The sequence below is a fragment of the Pieris brassicae genome, chromosome 13 (genome assembly GCF_905147105.1).
Source record: "Pieris brassicae chromosome 13, ilPieBrab1.1, whole genome shotgun sequence".
NCBI classification, from domain to species: domain Eukaryota; kingdom Metazoa; phylum Arthropoda; class Insecta; order Lepidoptera; family Pieridae; genus Pieris; species Pieris brassicae.
In genome coordinates this window covers 5,569,613-5,589,055 of record NC_059677.1, presented here as the reverse complement: position 1 = coordinate 5,589,055, position 19,443 = coordinate 5,569,613, and the positions used below count along the sequence as shown (strand labels likewise).

At 35.0% G+C, this 19,443-nt stretch overlaps 2 protein-coding genes across 2 annotated transcripts in view; one reads left to right on the top strand and one right to left on the bottom strand.

Annotated features, from left to right (window-relative positions):
• LOC123717870 overlaps nt 1-19,443 on the top strand; it is a 91,883-nt gene that overhangs the window by 43,495 nt on the left and 28,945 nt on the right. The window lies entirely within an intron of this gene.
• Nucleotides 5,010-6,986, bottom strand: LOC123717871 (extensin-like). The gene is made up of 2 exons (XM_045674120.1): nt 6,892-6,986; nt 5,010-5,957 (listed from the first exon to the last, which is right to left on the bottom strand). Exons 1-2 carry the CDS (start codon nt 6,943-6,945, stop codon nt 5,049-5,051), a joined length of 963 nt encoding a protein of 320 aa, XP_045530076.1. The 5' UTR covers nt 6,946-6,986; the 3' UTR covers nt 5,010-5,048.

Genomic DNA, 19,443 nt, shown 5'->3' with positions numbered 1-19,443 from the left:
CGTATCAATGGGTAACTAACTAGGTGCCAATTAAGGTAATATTATCAAACTAAATTTGCCTGAGTAAAAAAAATACACCGATACACAAAACGTGTGTTTATTTATGGTTCATAATATAGAATTCGAATGTTTATTCGATTATAATATGATTTAAAATATAATAAGGCAATCTAGAACATTAACAAAAAATTATACTTTCCGTCTCTTCACCACAGCACAAACACAGTTTGATAGTAAACGTCAAAATTATTAACAGACTAAATATATTAATTACAGATACAAATTATAGACTAGAACGCACCGCACGGTTACAAGTTTTAGGTAATATTCGAAGAGTCTAGACTGTAAATGATATGCTGCGTTTCTCTTAATCCCAGCAAAAATACAATTTGAAAGAAAGATACGAAAGAGTACATCAGTAAAAACAGCTTAGACTTATAATAACTTCTTAAATTATCATATTTAATAATATAAATAGAGACCTTAAACGTTTATATCAGTAGCTATAACCAAAAATATTGGTTACTATAGATACATAGTCCTACTAATTTTATTTTATTCCAAAAACAGCAACCTTTTAGTATGTTTGAACAAACATATTGCATTTAACGAAACGCGGTCGAGAGGGAAGGATCACACAGAAGATTATTTATTTTTATTTATTTATTACACTACAAAATAAAAATAAAAATTAACATAATTAAATCAAAAGGAGGGCAACTGGCGGCCTTATCGCTTACGAGCGATCTCTTCCAGGCAACCACTGTGAGTACAGAAAAAAGAAATGTATTAAATAAGATAGGCAAGTAGTGCAAAATACATGTAATACACAGTTATTAAAACAAAAAACTAAACAGGAATAAAATATTAAAGATACATTAAAGATAGAAAGTAAAAAGTGCACATGAACACGATAATTTAAGATAAGTTTCACGTCAGTTAGTAGTTAGTAAGAAAGTTGGGAATACGATGTGGACAGGTAATGTTTGTACAGAAGAAATTTAAAGGAAGATAGAGAAGGAGCTAAGCGAATAGGGACGGGAAGTGAGTTCTATAACCTCACTATGCAGATACCTTAAAGGATTCGCCAATAAAGGAGGAGTTATGAGATGGAATTTCAAGGGTATAGTTTTCGGAAGAGCGTAAGCTATAGTTATGGGCTCCCAAAAACTTCAAATCATTTTTGAGATAGGAAGGAGTTTTAGGGTTGATTACGTGCAATCTATTGTCGAATAAACAATCGGGTAGCATGCAGATTGGAGATCGATCTTTAGATATGAATCAATCCAAGATTAGATTTAGACTTAGATTGAGGATACATTATTAATTTTGGGCGTCAATTAATTGGTGATTTCTTCAGACTCGGCAACTATTACAGGAGTATATTTAAGATCAAAACTTGTGGAATCTTCCTGGGATGTTTCCTCAGAGCTCCCAGTTCTGTCGTCCCTATCCCTCGACCTAGAGATTATGGTTGTGGTCGTGAAGGGTACTGGATATGGTATGGATATTGTCTTCCTCTGTCTGTTACAATTGTTCATGTTCAAATTCCTTTGTCTGGCAAGTAGTAGGGCGGTTAATATGAGACCGAGGTCGTCATCAGTGCGTGCTGGCATCACGCCAGGATAGAATTGACATGGTACTTCCTGAAAGCGAAATGGGTTAATATTCTTAAATTGTAAAGCTTTTTCAAGAACATGAATAATTCAATCGCAAAAAGTTTTTGTATCTTGAGTTTGACCTTTAAATTATTTCGGAAACCAATAGGTACAATATGGATGTGGTTTAGTAATATTTCTATATTTTAGTTAATGATTAGAGCAGTGTTGGCCTAGTGGCTTCAGCGTGCGACGCTCATCCCTGAGGTCGTAGGTTCGATCCCAGGACCACCAATGGACTTTCTTTCTATGTGCACATTTAACATTCGCTCAAACGGTTAAGGAAAACATCGTGAGGAAACCGGCTTGCCTTAGACCCAACAAGGCGTGCGTCAGGCACAGAAGGCTGATCACCTACTTGCCTATTCGATTAACAAATGTTCATGAAATAGATACAAAAATCTGAGGCCCAGACCTAAAAAGGTTGAAACGCCATTGATTTTTATTATTTAATAAATAGAAGCGCAAATTAGTTAGCAATCATCGCATATTGAAGCCAAAATGAGCCCTTTAGTTTTTCCCACACTCACAAATTGTAATAACATTCTCGTTTCCGATAATGTCCAAAAAGTCGACATCACTCATATTACATGTCACATAGTTTTAAGACCCCATTAATAAGTTAGTTCTTTGTTAATGCCGCAAACCCACTACCACTAATTTTATGTTAGTTATATGCTCATGGTTTAAATGGTTAAAGCCATTTGACACCCAGCTTCAAAGAGTTTCGTTACCTGAAAGAGTGTCAGGCTAAAGACTAGCCAGATGAAAATTACCATAACTTACGAATATTTGCCAATTATTGTCGTACTATTAATGTCGAATCGCGTCTCTAGGTTTTATTGTTACTCAGTTGCGTCAAATAGATCAATTTATCAGTGACATCATGACGCACGTGACTTTAGCTATTGTTGACGCCAAATGCTCACTAGGTGGCGCTACGTTTTTGATGATAGGTTGATGGTAGGCAAGGCCACTTCTCGAAGCATTTAAGACCTTATAACTTTGTTGTGACAAAATTAACAGTCTGATTTTTCAGTTACCAAGATTGTATAAACACGGTGTAGTCTATTTTTTCCTGTTAATGGCTTTTATTTATGCCAACTGGGCACAAACCCGGTGTAATCTTAAGACACACGAAATTCTGTGTCAGTCTCGGGGTGGTCTGCGGTACGCAATGGAGAGCTGGATGGAGCACTGAGGCACTGAGGCACGCCGGCCCGTAATAACAATTGATTATGTAAAATATTAAATTACTTTCAATTATTTTTTCTGAAATGTATTACTTGAGTTGCGATAAAATATATCGTGTAAATTTCAAAATTTCATAAAATGAATTCAGTGTCAAAAATTGGCTATGTTTGGATTTTTTTTCTATAGAGCCAAGTTACCATAAACTATAATATTTTCCATTCCCCTTCAAGAAATGGATAGAAATTATGCTTTTTTGGAGTTTGGCGACCGTATAGGCCCTTAACAGTCAAATTTCTTAACTTTGTCACTCACTGACTGATCATTAAAACTCTAAGGCAGTTTTAGTAGACTAACTATAAGATATAAGATGTTATTAGGTTATCTAGTTATGTAATAACTTAAGGTCCCTTGTGTAGGGTCTGAATTAATCGCCAGTTATTACATGGACCTCACAACTGTTTACGTTGAGAGACTCAGTATTTTACAAGTTATGTTTTTGTTGGCATCATGTGATTTCCAAATATCATATGACGAAACGTCGAATCCACCACACCTAGAGGTACACACGTACTTACTTTTAGACAATCAAGGTTTATAATAATTAATTAACCAAAAATATTAAAACACTTTTCATTCATGATTATTCATGTGAAATAATATGAATAACGTAATAATATATCTTAATAATGTGATGGTGTAGTGTACGCACTTGCACGCCATTATGTGTGGCAGAATATTCGATTGTACCACCATGACTTATTATTATTATTTGAAAACTGTATATTCATAACTTACAAAGAGTAATTAATATTAAGTGTACGTCAGTCTTATTAATATATTATTTTGTTCGAAGCAATATTGCAGCCGAATTTCATCATCGGACAGAACACAAATAACCATCCGTATCACCTCGACGTCCGTCGTTCCACAACTGAGCGTTTCTTTAGGCTCCACGGTCCACTGCTGTATTTTCGATTAGGGTCCTTCAAAAAAGGAGTGTACCAATTCTTAAAAGGCAACGCAATCACGAGCCTTCTGGCAATGTGTCGGTATCACACATTAGCTTAAAAAAATATATATGTATTTTCTATGTATGCATTAAATAGCGTCGTCACAGTATATGTTATATGTTTGTATTAATTTTGTTTTAATAATAATTATTCGACCCTAAGCAGAGTTGAAAGATTTATGAACGTTAATTTTATAGCAAGGACTTTACCGCGTGTAGCTTGGAGTTACGCGGGGTTATTAATAATTATTTTTAATATAAATTATAATTTTCACTAAAATTTTATTTTTATTTACACTTCATTGCAACTATAAATACAGTACAATTAGATTAATAAAATAAAGAGGAGGGCTTCCTGGCAGCCAGCGTGAGAGAAAAAAAAACATTTTTTTTTTGCAAGAATACATTAAGTTATATATGTCGCAGTAAAGTAGTTAAATCGGAGAGTTTATTGAATCTCTAGACAGCGAATTAAAGTCGATATTCAATCAAGTCGCTAAAGTTCAGTCAGACAGACAGTATTTTCAAGCTAAGCAGTCGTTGAATCGACTAGTCTGTGACATTTTTGTGTCACGTGACTGGCGAATAAAAAAATATGTCATAAATTAATGATTTATTACTTCATTAACTTTTTAATGTTAAACTTACTTAAACGTTTAGTTTGCAAATCGCGCATTTTAGAGCCCTGGTGTATAAATTATACGTCAGTCCAGTAAAGATAAGGCCTGATTATATATTTTTTGACATGAATATATTAGAAAATACCAAATACTTTTTAATATTATTTAGTATAATTAAATCTTGTTGAATTTCTTCGGTACGATTCTCATCCCTGACGTTCAATCCCCAATCGAGTCACCGAAGGACTTTGTGCGCCTTTAACAGTCGACGGCCAGTGTCAGGCACAGGAGGCTGATCACCTACTTGCCTATTATTAGATTGACAAATAGTCATGAAACAAATGCATAAATCGGAGCCGCGGACCTTCAAGGCTGTAGCGCCACTAACTTTTGTTTTATTTTGAAATTCTTGGTAATTTCATAAACATTTCATTCACAGATGACATATAAATGTGTTTGAGAATAAAATATCGAGAAATATTTGTATGAAATCTCTCGCTGAAAACGGACAGAAATAAAAAAAAAACATTTTAATATATAATTTAATAAAACATAATAAACATATACCTATCTTTTTTTGTCGTCATCATTGCTAGATTTATCCGATCTAGAATTTGCTACAACAGGACTGTTTACGGGGAATGGAACAGGGTATGGTATAGGCACCACATTCTTGGAGCAGGGACAGCAGCAGTTGCACCCACAATTATCTCTGTCGTTGGCTATCAAGGCGACCAACATTATTGGCAATATGGAGTTTAAAGAGTCTCCTCTGTCGATAATGATAGGTGGGTGGTATGGATAAGGACTTGGCGAAGCCTCTGGTGCACGAGTAGGAGACGCAGAAACGACAGTTATTTGAGGGGGGTTCTGAGACGGTAAATTGATTTGCAAGTTCACGGGTAGAGAATCATAATCAATTGGAAACGGTGCTGGAGCTTCTTCTTTTCTCTCGTTTGCTATGAATGCAGGTGGTGTTATTTGCAGATTTGCAGGCATGGGTGGGTCTTGAAGCCAATCAGATCTGTTCGCTTGCCAGGTCGCGGGTATTGCTTGAATACCTGCGCTTGGTTGAACTTGGTATGGACTTTCTACAGCCTGAGATGCTGGAACCACATTGGATGGTGTCAGTCTAGGCGTGAATGTCGTCTGGAGTGGTATATTGTAATATGGATATGGCGAGGCTCTTAATGGTGTCACAATTGGTTGATTACTCGGTGCCACCGGTTTCCCAACTGGTGGCTCTTGAGGTCTCTGGCTCGGTGACAGTTGTATCAAATTCAACGTTTTCGGCGTATCCTTGGATTCAGATAGTGATGGCTGGATGACTGGTAACAAATCGGGTAACACTCCATTTGCAGCAGCAACTGTTAAAAGCGTATTCATCAATTGAGATCTTGATGAACCAGAGTTTGGATCCCGATTTTTGTCAACTTGATACGTTTGTCCTGCGCAGCTCTGACATTGAACTACGCCCTGGAAAAAGATATAAAATATGTGGATTATATACAAATTAACTCGGTAAAACATAATCTCTACAATAGTAAAAGACAGGATAAGAGTAGAATGAGTGGGAAGGGGTTTGTGAAGATCGTAGGTAGGAAAAGAAAATAGACTCTAATAAAAGATTCTTATAGTAAAACGTTTGTGTATATCAGTATTGTAGGAGACGGTTTTTTGGCCCTGTTGGCGACGAACGTGTTTGGCATATTCGCTACAATGAAGAATTGTATAACATCCTTGACGACGCCAACATTGTCCAATTCATAACAACAGGCTCTGGTACATGACCACCGAATGGCAGATGAGAGAACCCCAAAATCCTTACTGAACTCAGAACCTGGTGGCAAGAGAAATCCCGGTAGACTGAGGCTGCGTTGGTGGTATCGAAGCAATAGATGTTCGGAGGCTTTCCTATAGGACCTTTCATATATTTATTACACTTCACCGCCACCGTAACCACGCATGCTGTAAAGCACGCGAAAAGGCGGAAAATTTAAAATTATGTAAATAATTATAAGTTTATAATAATAATACATAGCTTCATTTAGTTCAATTAGCTTCAAAAAGTGTTAACTTAATGTGTAAAAGCTATGTTAACAAAAGACAATACTATTTACAATTAAACACATAACATAAAAATTATAAGCTTAGCAACGGGTTGCCTTATTGCTAACATGCGATGTCTTCCAGGCAACCCTAGTAAGAAAAAAAATAATATAAAGAATTCTTATAAAACTAACCTTAATCTAAAATTATACAAAAATTATTTAAAAAAATCTCTATCTAATCACTCATGAATTGCGAATACAAAAGAATGAAAGAATGAATTTTAATTCTAATATATATAAAGGATATACCAGATTACTTTTACTTATATATAAATCACAGTTAAAATATATATACTTACACCCCAAACAATTAAACCGAGATACAATATTGTCCAATTGAATGAACTGCCCATTTTGAACAGTCCTACTGATTTCCTTTCACTTATATAATAAATATATGAAAATATTTATCTGTAATTAACGATTGCGATACTGATTTTATCGAAATCAAGAAAGTTTTATGTAATATTAACAAATCGATTGCAAAGAGCCTCAACATAATCACGATTATCCCTAAGGTTGCCCTGCCTAAGAGGCAGCAACAGTGGCGCACCAATCTTTTAGGTTTAGGCATCAGATTTATATGTTATACTAGCTGCCCCCGCGAACTTCGTTTCTCCTTAATGTGGTTTTAGTTAGCCTTAATACCGTGACACGAAATAATAATTTCACTGTATTATCGTCACTATAATTTGAATTTCATTTACACTTCGGTCTAAGTAACACGTGGTTATGCTAATATCAAAAAACAAAAAGTAGAAATAATTGAATTTCACGGTATTTCGTTTACTACAAAATTAATTTAATTTATACTTTAGCCTCAATAACACGTGGTAATCATGATATTGAATTGTAGCTTATATGACACGTTTGTCGGTTTACCATAGCAGTGCCATTTATTGATTACTTACTCAATCCAGTCGAAAAGTATCGACATCTGTTAGAATCTTTCGGAGTTAACAGATAATTGTGCCTGTTAATTAATTATAGACAAATAATTTGCGATAAAATAAAATTGCGACTATAATTAAAGATCTAAGCTATCCTATCTCTTAAGTTGGACCAGACTGCTCACGGTGTGCCAATTTAATATAAAATCGATTAAGTATTTTAGGAGTCCATCGCGGACAAACATGGTGACAGGAGATTTATATACATATATCCTTATTTATTTCTAAGAGTCGAGTTATCAGTCTTCTGTAACTGACACACGCCGTCTACTTTTTGGGTCTAAGGTTTTATTCACCTCACAATGTTTTCATTCACCGTTTGAGCGAATGTTAAATGAGAATGACAGTCCATTGATGCGAACTCTAACCGCGACTCTCATCATATCTCTCATCATACCGAGATGACAGCATCTCAAGAATGAGAGCAGCACGCCTGCCACTAGGCCAACAATGCTCTATCTGAATAAAGCATATCTGGCCTCTTCAAGTTAAAGTAAAGACTCTTGTAAGTGTGTACTGAGAGCAATGATAAGATCCTAAAATGCACAATGTAATGTACAAAATCGTGGGAAATATTAATATTAACTTGACGTTTAGGTTTGAATCCACTTTACCGATAAAAACACCTAAATATTTCTGTACGACGTAAAAATACCATCTATAATTATAATATATTAACAAATTTTTATACTGACCGAAAAAATTTTAATTTCTTAGATTAGATTCTTTAGATCATCGTTTCTCAAGCGGGGTTGCAGTCTGTTATTATTGCGATGGGGTCGCAAGACTGCGAAACTTAACCTTTTTGTTTTCGTGATGCTTCATCTATTATGTATTAACTTATGTAGTCTGTGGAAAAGACACTAGTTTTGGCTTGCTATTAAAATTTAATTGGAACATTTTGGATTACAAAATAAATAGGACAAAAGTGATAGTTTTCAAGTAAAATAAACTCTAAATGTTTTTAATTAAAATACATATTTCAGCAACACATTTGAGTTTCAATCATGATAACTATTTTAAAAAATCATGGGATCGCCACAATTTCTGAAAAGCACTCGATCGAAACGCATTATATACAATATGTCTTGTATCTTGTATTGAGTATTACTAATATGCTTTCATTAAAATAAAGATTTATGAGCAAGCCCTTGACGAATAAGGTTTTATTACCACAAATTACAATACGTAGGAGGGTACCTGAAAATTTTATGTACCAGACTTACGTCATGTTAACTCAACGAAAGTACAGGTATTGTCGAAAAATAATAAATTACAGATTACAGTTGGTTTTTTTATACAAAGCTGACATTTGGCCACAATCCCACCCGGCGTTAAGGGAGATGTGGCCTAATGGAGGCACTCCTGTCCAGGAAGGGCTTATTTAACCGCAACTTCTGTTGATTGAAAATGATGAACCTCAAAGTCAAAAATCATTTATTCATATAGGTAACACAATGTACACTAATGAACGTCAATAAAAAAGAAATATACATTAAATGCTTTTAATTTTACATTTACTGTCAGTTCTCAAATCAAGGGCGTAGAACGGAAGAGAAGAACTGGCAATTCTCCGCCTTTTTTTTAAATCGCTAAGTTTTTTTTTTGTATTACACAACGTTTGTAAGGAGCTGCAACCATCACACCATGTTCCACATGACGTCAGCAGGAGGCATGTTCTCACTTAAAACTTACTACTGACAAGATCAACCTCGGCTGAGTCAAGAGCGTATCATTCCTAGACAGGTCGGCAACATACTAGGTGTTGCAGATGACACTTTATTCAAACCCGCCATTAGCCTCCTGTCTTATTATAAAACTGTTTATTTTATTGGCTATGCGCCCCTTGAAATATCTCCTATTTAGAACTAAAGTACTCTTCTGTATTATTAATTGTGTGACACAGATTTAGTATTACAAGTACTTTAGTTAAAGTCCAATTAAAATATTTCTTAAAGAGTGAGTACGGGCGTAACACTTCACAGGGCTGTTTGCTCTCAATTCTTCAAAAATACTAAAAAAAATATCATTTGAACCCTCCTCTTCAAGGTAGATAGTAGTAGTGATGGTGTGTAAGTGAGGGTTTGTGTGTGCTCATGATGCAGGTGATTTAATAAATGAATGGCGCTACAACCTTTTTAGGTCTGGGCCTCAGATTTCTGTATCTGTTTCATGATCATTTGTAAATCTAATAGGCAAGTAGGTGATCAGCCTTCTGTGCCTAACACATGTCGACTTTTTGGGTGTAAGGCAAGTCGGTTTCCTCACGATGTTTCCCTTCACCGTTCCAGTTAATGTTAAGTGCGCACATAGAAATAAAATCCATTGGTGCACAGCTAGGGATTGAACCTACTACCTCAGAGATGAAAGTCACACGTTGAAGCCACTAGGCCACCACTGCTCCGATGAAGGTGATTTATCTCTATGAATATTCTAAAAAAGTGCATGCATACATAGTACATATGTTGCAAGTGAAACTGCTTAGTAAATTAATTATTCCGAAAGTAAAAGCCCCAATAGATGATATGTACCAGTGTATGATCACTCCCTGTATTTGTGTATCTATATTCACACTGCTTACAGACTGTATACGTGCTAATAATAATATAAATAAATAAAAAATCTGCATTTACTGCTCAAGACGTTATGCGACAGAATTGCCATCTAAAGTTCTAATATATAACTACTAAACGAATACATCAACCATAAGCGTGTATTTTTACTCGATCTCCCTTTCTCACTCTCTCTCAATCGGTCTCAATTGCTCTCTCCTTTTTCTTGGACAAAAACGCTGGACATCTTCGTGATGCTAATATTACTATTGCGTTTCATCTGTAAAAATCTTACCCTCATGCGCCTAAAAAAGTTTCACCTCAAACATTATAATAAAAAAGCCTCGTTTATTCTTTGAAACATTCATTCATATTAGTAGACCAACTGAGTTTGTCAGTGAAACAAAAAACATTCCTATATCTCATTTCACAGAGGAAGTAAACATTCCGTTTCATTTATGGAAACTGGTTGACAGCATCAAAGACACCGCTGATAGACTGCTGGACGTTGTTATCTTATGAAGTTAAGTTATTTATTGGTCCTCAGTAACTGATAGTTGATGTGACTCTTAACGCTGAGGTCACTTGATCAATAGATGTTTGGCAGGCCTTTACGCTAATTCTTGGAAGACGATAATCTTTGTTGTATTTCGTTTTGACATACAAAAATCTAAATTTTATCGTAGGTATTATATGTTTTACTAAAGCATTCAAATACAGGCTAGGTTCTAGGATTTTGTCCCATTCGTTGTCGAGACGCTTGGTCCGTAGGATTAGTTTGAACGTTAATTGTATTCGATAGGTATACAAATATAGGTGTTTTTACTTGTCATGTCACGTCTTTTAGAAATTTTCCATTTGATGCCTCCGGGTTTTTGTAAATCATCAAAAATACTGTCAATAAGTTCGCGTGTCACATAATTTATAACCAAACCCCTCCGAAAATGCTTGACCGGTTTTCATGTGTTTTTGCTACAATTCTTTTGGCGCGTCAGGGAAAAATTATGAGCGTTACTTTTTACGATGCGCGCGCACACCGTCACAAAAAAACGCCACCCTGAAGTTGGCATAGTAAATATTTTAAAATACAAAATTTCCATTTCTTTAATTATGTAGAAATATTTTTTTTGTGATATTTAAATAAACTTTCAATGTATTAATTACCTTTTTTCTATTGTTAGTGTCGTTTTTTTACAAACGAAGAATATTTTTTTATTTTTTTTAAATAAACTTTCAATGTATTAATTACCTTTTTTCTATTGTTAGTGTCGTTTTTTCTACAAACGTAGAATTACACGTTTTTTAAATACATCAGTATATCTGAGATCGTAATTTGATATAACTTGACTTGGCGTTTCAAAACACTTCTAATATTAGTCAGCAGCTTAATATTATTAAAAATAAATAATATTACACAAAGAAATACCTAGTCTTTTATACGGCGTGTTTTTGCTTTGAGTGAAGAACAAGAGCTCCTCAGACGTAAGTTTTTATTCAACTCACGCATAAATATACATTTTTATTTGTTCATTTAACCCGGAAACTCGTAGAGCAAAACATTATCGGATAATACACGATTACAAAGTTCTTATCACAATTATTTATTTTCATTTATTACAGCCTAATGTTTTTAAGTTTATTATTATAATAATAATAGAGCAGCGAGCTACTCTAATTCCTGAGGTCGTAGGTTCACTTGAAAGGTGAAGGAAAACATCACTAGGGGACCGGCTTGCTTCCCCAAAAAGTCGACGGCGTGTGTCGGGCACAAGAGGCTGATCACTTGTCTATTAGATTGACAAATGATCATACATTAAGAAAAACACTTTTTGAACGGATTAAAGCTATGTATTATTATTAAAAACTTATACATTTTATATAATTCTAAATTTTAATTTTTTTCCGACGTTTCGCGTGCTTTTCCGCGTGCGTGGTGACTAATAATAATAATACATAGCTTTAATCCATTCAAAAAGTGTTTTTCTTAATGTGTAAAAGCTATTTTAACAAAAGACAATACAATAATCATGCATACAGACATCTGAGGCCCTGCCCTAAAAAGATTGTAGCATCACCTGTTGTTTCCTTAATCTGGTCTATCCACTTTCCAACCAGCTGTTTAATACTTTGTGACTCCACGTTTCTGCCCTATTCATCATAGCTATTAAGAGGCCTCTCAATGACCGAAATTTCGTAAGTTACAGAGTACCAAGGCAGGGCCGCTGGGTTATATATCGTATTACGCTGGGTTATTGCCCTTACAGGTGTTAAGTGTTATCAGTGTTACACGTCTTATCTATTATTGTGAAAACGACATTCATAATTAGGCAACGTGTGTACGTGCTAATCGTTTAGTGACGTGTTCAATTGCATTTCTTTGGAGATGTATATTATTGGAGGATATTGGCCAATTTAATGGAAAATGTTGAGGACAGGATTGAGGTAAGCCACGGAATGATAAAGCCTTTTACGAGCCGTTCTTATATAAAGAGAACTGGAGTCATATAAAGGAGAATTTCGCTGTATTTAGTTAACGTTAAGGTTAACGGACCTTATTTATCATATTATCAGTTATTTTGTTAATGTTGTCAATAAAAAAAAACAATAAATTCGATCTATATTTATCGTAATAAATTTATTAGGATGTTAATTGTATTCTTCGTCACGAGATGGCGTTAGTACTGTAAGCAATAAACAAGTCAATACTTGTCAATAAAATAATAAAATCTTCCAATAGATTCTGAGATAATCAAACTATCCAGATATATACTCATAAAACGCTATATTATGCTAGTCAAATTGAATTTCAATTCTGCGTAAGCCTTACTATGTATTTTAGCATGACTCCGAGGTTCGTAAACAAAGACAACGCACGCTTACACTCGCTACACTCTCAAATACAGATTATTACACGCACACACGCACTTAAGAGCTTAATTATAACAATAAGAATACTTGTTCTTAAAAAATATGTTTTAAACATGCACCATGCACCAAGGAATGATTGTAATCTAGTTACCAACAGGGGCTCCATAATGGGGACTGGCGTTAGATCAATTTTATCACAGCCATATTTCTGTCACAAATATTTTTTTATTGATATACCATTAATCAAATATAATTGATATTCAACACGTTTTTACCATTTACGAGTCTACTGTGTATAGAGCAGTGTTGGCCTAGTGGCTTTAGCGTGCGATTCTTATCCATGAGATCGTAGATTCGATCTCCGTGAACCAATGGACTATCTATGTGCGCAGTTAAATTCCCTCGAGCGGTAAATGAAAACATCGTGAAGAAACCGGCTTGCCTTAGACCCAAAAAGTCGGCGTGTGTCAGGGACAGGAGGCTGGCCACCTACTTCCCTATTAGATTGACAAATGATCATGAAACAGATACAGAAATCGGAAGCCCAGACCTCAAAAGGCTGTAGCGACATTTAAATGAAATGGCGCTACAGCTTTTTATCTAAAGGATTTTAAAACGTTTGTATTTTTGTAACGCATAAACTCAGAATAGTAAAATATTTTAAAAAGTATTTACCGTTAAATTGGGTACACGTGCATACGTTCCGTAGTGGAACACGTCTACTCCACGGCATAATGCTGTACCAGGGTCAATTGCGTCCACAACACACACACATAACACACTGAAAATGTTACCTACCTTCTTGCTTTTTTCTTTTCAGAACTTTCTCTTATTTTTATATTATTATTAGGTGTTCCTGTGTGAGTGTTTCGCTAGTATTAATTTTATGTTATATCGTGTGTAGCATAGACACATAATATATGTAAGTAAAAAAACGAATGAACGAACTACGAAGGCGCACAGCTGTATAATAAACAATTCATTCAAATCGAAGCTAAGTGTATATGTTAATTTATATTCATGTCTTTGTTTGTTTTTTTACTTTTATGTTTATTACATGTATTTTGTTAGTTTTACTTTTATGTTTATTACATGTACGGCTATCGTTTTATTGTAATTATTTTAGGAACGACTACAGTGTAATGTTAATCTAAAGTATTACTCTCATGTAACTGACATTTTTGTCATTTTTGAGAAATAAAGTCTTTAAACCTAAAACTTAAATAAAAAGCCTGTAACAAACCAGTCATTTGCGATATGGACACAAAACATAAAGATGTTATCTTATATTAGTGTCAAAGAGATTATAGTTAAGCTAAAAAGGAAAAGATAAAATTCATTACAGGGACATAAAGAATAGAGCTTGGCGGAAATGAAAACTATAATTTATTGGAAAAGTGCTGCAAAATGTATTGTTATTATGCCTTTGTACTCAGATCGTTTGATACTTGAGCATAAATTAATTTGAAATTTAATCCGAAACTAAAAACTCTTTACTGGCATTTCCTTAAACTATGACTATTTTTATCTTTATATATATAATTCTACTGTACGTGTGTATATCACTGAACTCCTCTTAAACGGCTGGACCGATTTGAATGAAATTTTTGAATAGGGAGCTCCCTGTATAGTTTAGATTTACAAATTAGCCCGGCTGATAGCGCTGCAGTCGGTATCTAGGTTATTTACGAATACAACAAATATATATAAGTCTTCTGTGCGTGTGTTAAAAACCGCCTTCACCAGGTAGGGGGACGATCTTACTTCTTACTTCGCTCACTCCAGTGAGCTTCCGTCCTGCCCTTCAGGCGATTGAACACCCCGCGACTGCTCAAGCCGAGGTTCGAGTCTCACAGGAGACGCCCTTGCGATAGTGGCTTGAAAAACGTCCAGGCCAAGCTACGCTCGCCAAAACAGCCCGAGCTGAACTGTAAAGGCCCGTAAGGCCAACAACAATATTCCATTTAAAACAAAGTCTGAATAGCAGAGATTCTCGTGTGGGTTTCGATTCCCACATACCCCTGAAACTTTTGGAGCATGCGCAAGATTCATGTCCAACTATATAAAAAAGATGATCAGCTTTCCGTGACACACGCTTATGTAATGTCCGTTACATCACGATGTTATCCTTCATACGAACGAATGTTAAATGCTCACATAGAAAGTCCATTGGTGCATAGCACAGGGTCCCCAGGGATGACAGGCGCTGAAGCCACTTGGCCAGTCACTCCTTTAATATGCAAAGTATTTCGTAAATTGAGGGTTATAGGAAGTAATTAAGCAAAGTAAATATGATTTATCGATGCGGGCATTTTAAATAAAGATTGATAGCGTTTATTAAATTAAAACACAACCCTTTTAAATGAATTAGCCGGCAAAAAGGTTTTATATTTATTGGCTATTAACCGGCCTGTCCGGCCTTGCACGGATAGAAATTTAATTTGTATGGGTATACTATACGTTACATTTAGAATTTTTGATGTGTAATGAACAATTAGTAATAAAAGATGAAAAAACACTATTTTCCGTAAATAGATTAAAATATTATTATCCCCATACAACTATTTATATTACTACAATCATGTTAATTCAAAGCATCTTAATAAATTAAAACTTGCAACACATTTGCACCATCTTAGTAATTGTGAATTACATATCAGACGTTTCACAGACGGCTGCATTCAAAATGGCGGCCGATCAATGGTTGCCATGGCAACGCGTCGGACTCGCTCCGTCTGAACACCTGAAATTGTTTCAAAACAAATGGGAGAAAACTTGATGCGTTGACAACGCATGTTATGTTGTAATTTATTTGAATTTTTTTACAATTGTTATTTAATCATATTATTTTCTGGTTGTTTGGTAGTTTTTACTTTATTATTATTAACATATGTTACTATGTAGTATATATGCAAATTTTAACCATAATTATTTAAGAGTTTTAATCGATTTGCTTTATTTGTTTTTTTTATATTTAACTTTATCAATAGACACGACCAAAAATACTGAATTTGTAATTATCTATGAATTGAAAAAGTACCACAGTTTAACCGCTTAGTGGCTTATTGGTGTTTTCTGTATTTTTAGTGTTGTTAAATATTCAATAATAAAAACTAAAACACATGACACTATTTCTACTAGTGACAAAGTAAAATTTCTTAGTTTGAGAATGTGTACGATAAACAACCCTTTTAATTAATACATTTTATAAAACCTGAATTTGTTTAAGAATCTTCTTATAGTGCCATTCTTGCGAAGGTTGGTTGGTTGGTTTCTTAAACGTCATAAGCATGATGTATTACGTATGAGGTCTGTAAATGATATTTTAAGCATACATCGATAAACACGGATCTCAAACGCTTCCACTTTTTGAAGTGAAACTTCCTTATTGGCGTTGGGAAAAATACCGTCACATTTTTCCGTTACGTGCCATCTTTTCCTTGTCCCTACCATGGTTGATTCGAAGAGATTCGAAGCCATTATTTCCAAAAGTATAAATCTATTACAATTATAGAAATTCTGTAATAATCTTAGTAGTAATAAGGTAAAATGAAGTAACTGTATTATTTGTATTCATGTCTATGATAATAAAAGCATTTTGTTAAACTTTATCTAATTTAACTTTATTTAACAAATGTTTGTAATGCTGTATATAGTAGATCATGAAGAAATCTCGCTTCTTACGTGTGTACATATTTGGACATAGTCTCTGTTGCTTCAGAGATTCTCCGCCATAGAGAAGACGAAGCACATGTTTAAGAATATATTCATATAAACTATCGACGTATAGAAGACTTTCGCCCCTCTTTATCATATTGAGTTTACATTATCATGAATTTAAGTAAACATTAATTGTGTGGCTTTTTCTCTTTTAGTATATAAAACACGGCCTGTCCCGCTTCACACGTCTGGACATTTTAGAAATTGAAATCAATTCAATTCTTTTATTCTCATAAATATAGATTTTGTATTCAATCTAAAACCGATCCCAATATCAAATTTTATCGAAGATACTCACCTCCCTCTGAATGAATTGGCAGAACGTATTTCGGATTCATGATTTCGGTCCGATAAATATTGGAATTATATCAAACTCTATTTAAATTCAAATTAATATTTTATTAAGTGTACTGATTCGAATTGATGCGTGGGGTGTTCCATTTATCGAGGCTATATTCTTGTAGAGCTGCTCTTCTACTTAAAGAAAAGCTCCAAGGTTTCAGTGGCTATTTAATGGATTCTTGCCTAAAGGTCCTTGACAGCTCAGTAATGCATGATGAAGATTATTTACTTGCGAAGCACATCAACCCTGAGGTCGTATGTTCAGAAATCATACTGACAAACTGACCCAAGACCCAAAGATAGACGTCAGGCTCAAAAAGCTGATCACCTACTAGCGAGATACATGAATCTCAAGCCAATACCTAGCCAAGGGTTGTATTCCATTCTGGTATTCTTTCTTCTGTTTTGTTGAGAAAGATAGATGCCGCTCTGACCTAAAGGATTCCTAGACTAGTCTAACCACTGACAGGCCCCGAAGAGGACAATTTTTATTGGAGTCTAGCTGTTGCCCTGACGGGCCTGGACAGCTCAACTCGGGCTGTTTTGGCGAGCTCATCTCAGCCAGATAAAAGCTTTTTCCACGACCAGTGCAAGGGCGTATCCCGCTTTAACTGACTTGCTTCAAAGGCGAATCTGAAGCCCTCTAGAGTCCTCAGTGCTTACGGTCTCGAAATAGTATATATGCTCAGTGGAAAATACGTCGATAGCGCGTTTCAGGGTATGATGTCATCGTAGTGGTTGAAGCCATAGATGGAAGGTGTCGCTACATGCTAAAAGGAGAAATTTTACGTTATTGAGAGCATACCATAAAATTACTAGGTTAAAAATATTGTAAACACTATATTTGTGTGTTGTCAAATACTACAGATGTACAATGTACATATCATATAATCTCGCAACGCGTTATCAATCATTGCCGCTTCCCGATTTGGTGTGGCGCAAAGCATACGCTAACTATTTTTAGTCTAACGTTGTGTTCGTTCTATCGTGAAGATTTCGATGAACGTTCCTTATTAAGTGTCTACACGTTTTTATTTGTTTACGCGAGTTAAATTTAACTGAAAATTTGTATTACTAATAATGATCAGCAATGCTACGTCAAGCTGATAGATTGATATAACGCCATCTGTTGAAGTGTTTTGGTATTAATATTGGAAAGTCTGCGTCAATTTTAGTGTGTATTAATTAAGAATTTTATTGAATTAAAAATGTGTGTGTGTGTACTAGTGTACACACGTACGAAGTAAAACTTCTTTATGACCTTATTTTTGAAAAGTGATCTACTATATGCAACTTTACAGAAATTGGTTAAATAAAGTTAAAATAGATAAAGTTTAACTAAAGGCTTTGATTATCATAGACATGAATACATTATTTCATTTTAACTTATTACTACTAAGACTATTACAGAATTTCATTAATTGTAATAGAATTATTACTATCATTGTTATCGTTATTTTTGTTATTAATGGCTTCGAAACTCTTCGAATCAGCCGTGGTAGGGACAACAAAAAGATGGCGCGATGCAGAAAAATGTGACGCGTAACGGGAAAATGTGACGGTTATTGTTTTTCCAACGCCGATAAAGAAGTTTCACTTCAAAAATAAGCTACCATTTACATTATAATTACCCCAGGGTCACCTAAACCAGGCACCACCTTAAATCTTTAATTAGCGACTGTGCCGTTGAACTCCACGGCCCAAGAGTGTACTCCAAAGGGAACAAAATCAAAGTTGGAGGAAATCTCTTATATTTTTACTCCTGCTTTGGAGCTGCAACAGCTTTTGTGCAAGTCCGAGAAGGTGAGACCGGGGCTAACAACTCACGAATAGCATCTAAAGACCGTCCTCGAAGGAAGCAAAGACATCCGTTCTGGCCGCTTGCCATCGTCCCAGCTATGCCTTTTATCCCAAAACAAGACAGCGTATGATTTTGTTGAGCACGGCGAGGCAGGAAAAACTTCCTGCACTCCATTGGCCATGTCGTTGGCTTACATCGATGTCACAAGTACACTTATGAGGAGTACATATGGGCGTTCCTAAGCAAAGGCTGATGGCAGTAATTAATTTATTAAATTGACACAGATTATAGTTTAAGTCAACGAATGTCAAAGATTTTATTCTTTAATTATTTTATTATTATTTACGCCTGGCACTTTTTAAATGGCAATGAATTAGTCAAATGGAAAACTTGTAACATACAAACTGGGATTTAAGCGGAAAAGGGATTTTCAATTTTTATTTCGAACTGTAAAGTCGACTTGCGGTTTTCTTACTTTAAAGAAAATATGTCAAGTTGCTTGTTCGAGGTTTTCTGTAGTAATTTGTTTTTTTAATAGCTTTTCGATACATATTAAGTGGCACTCATATGTGGGAACAAGAGTTGCCGGCCTTTAGGAGTCGTTACGCACTTTTCTTG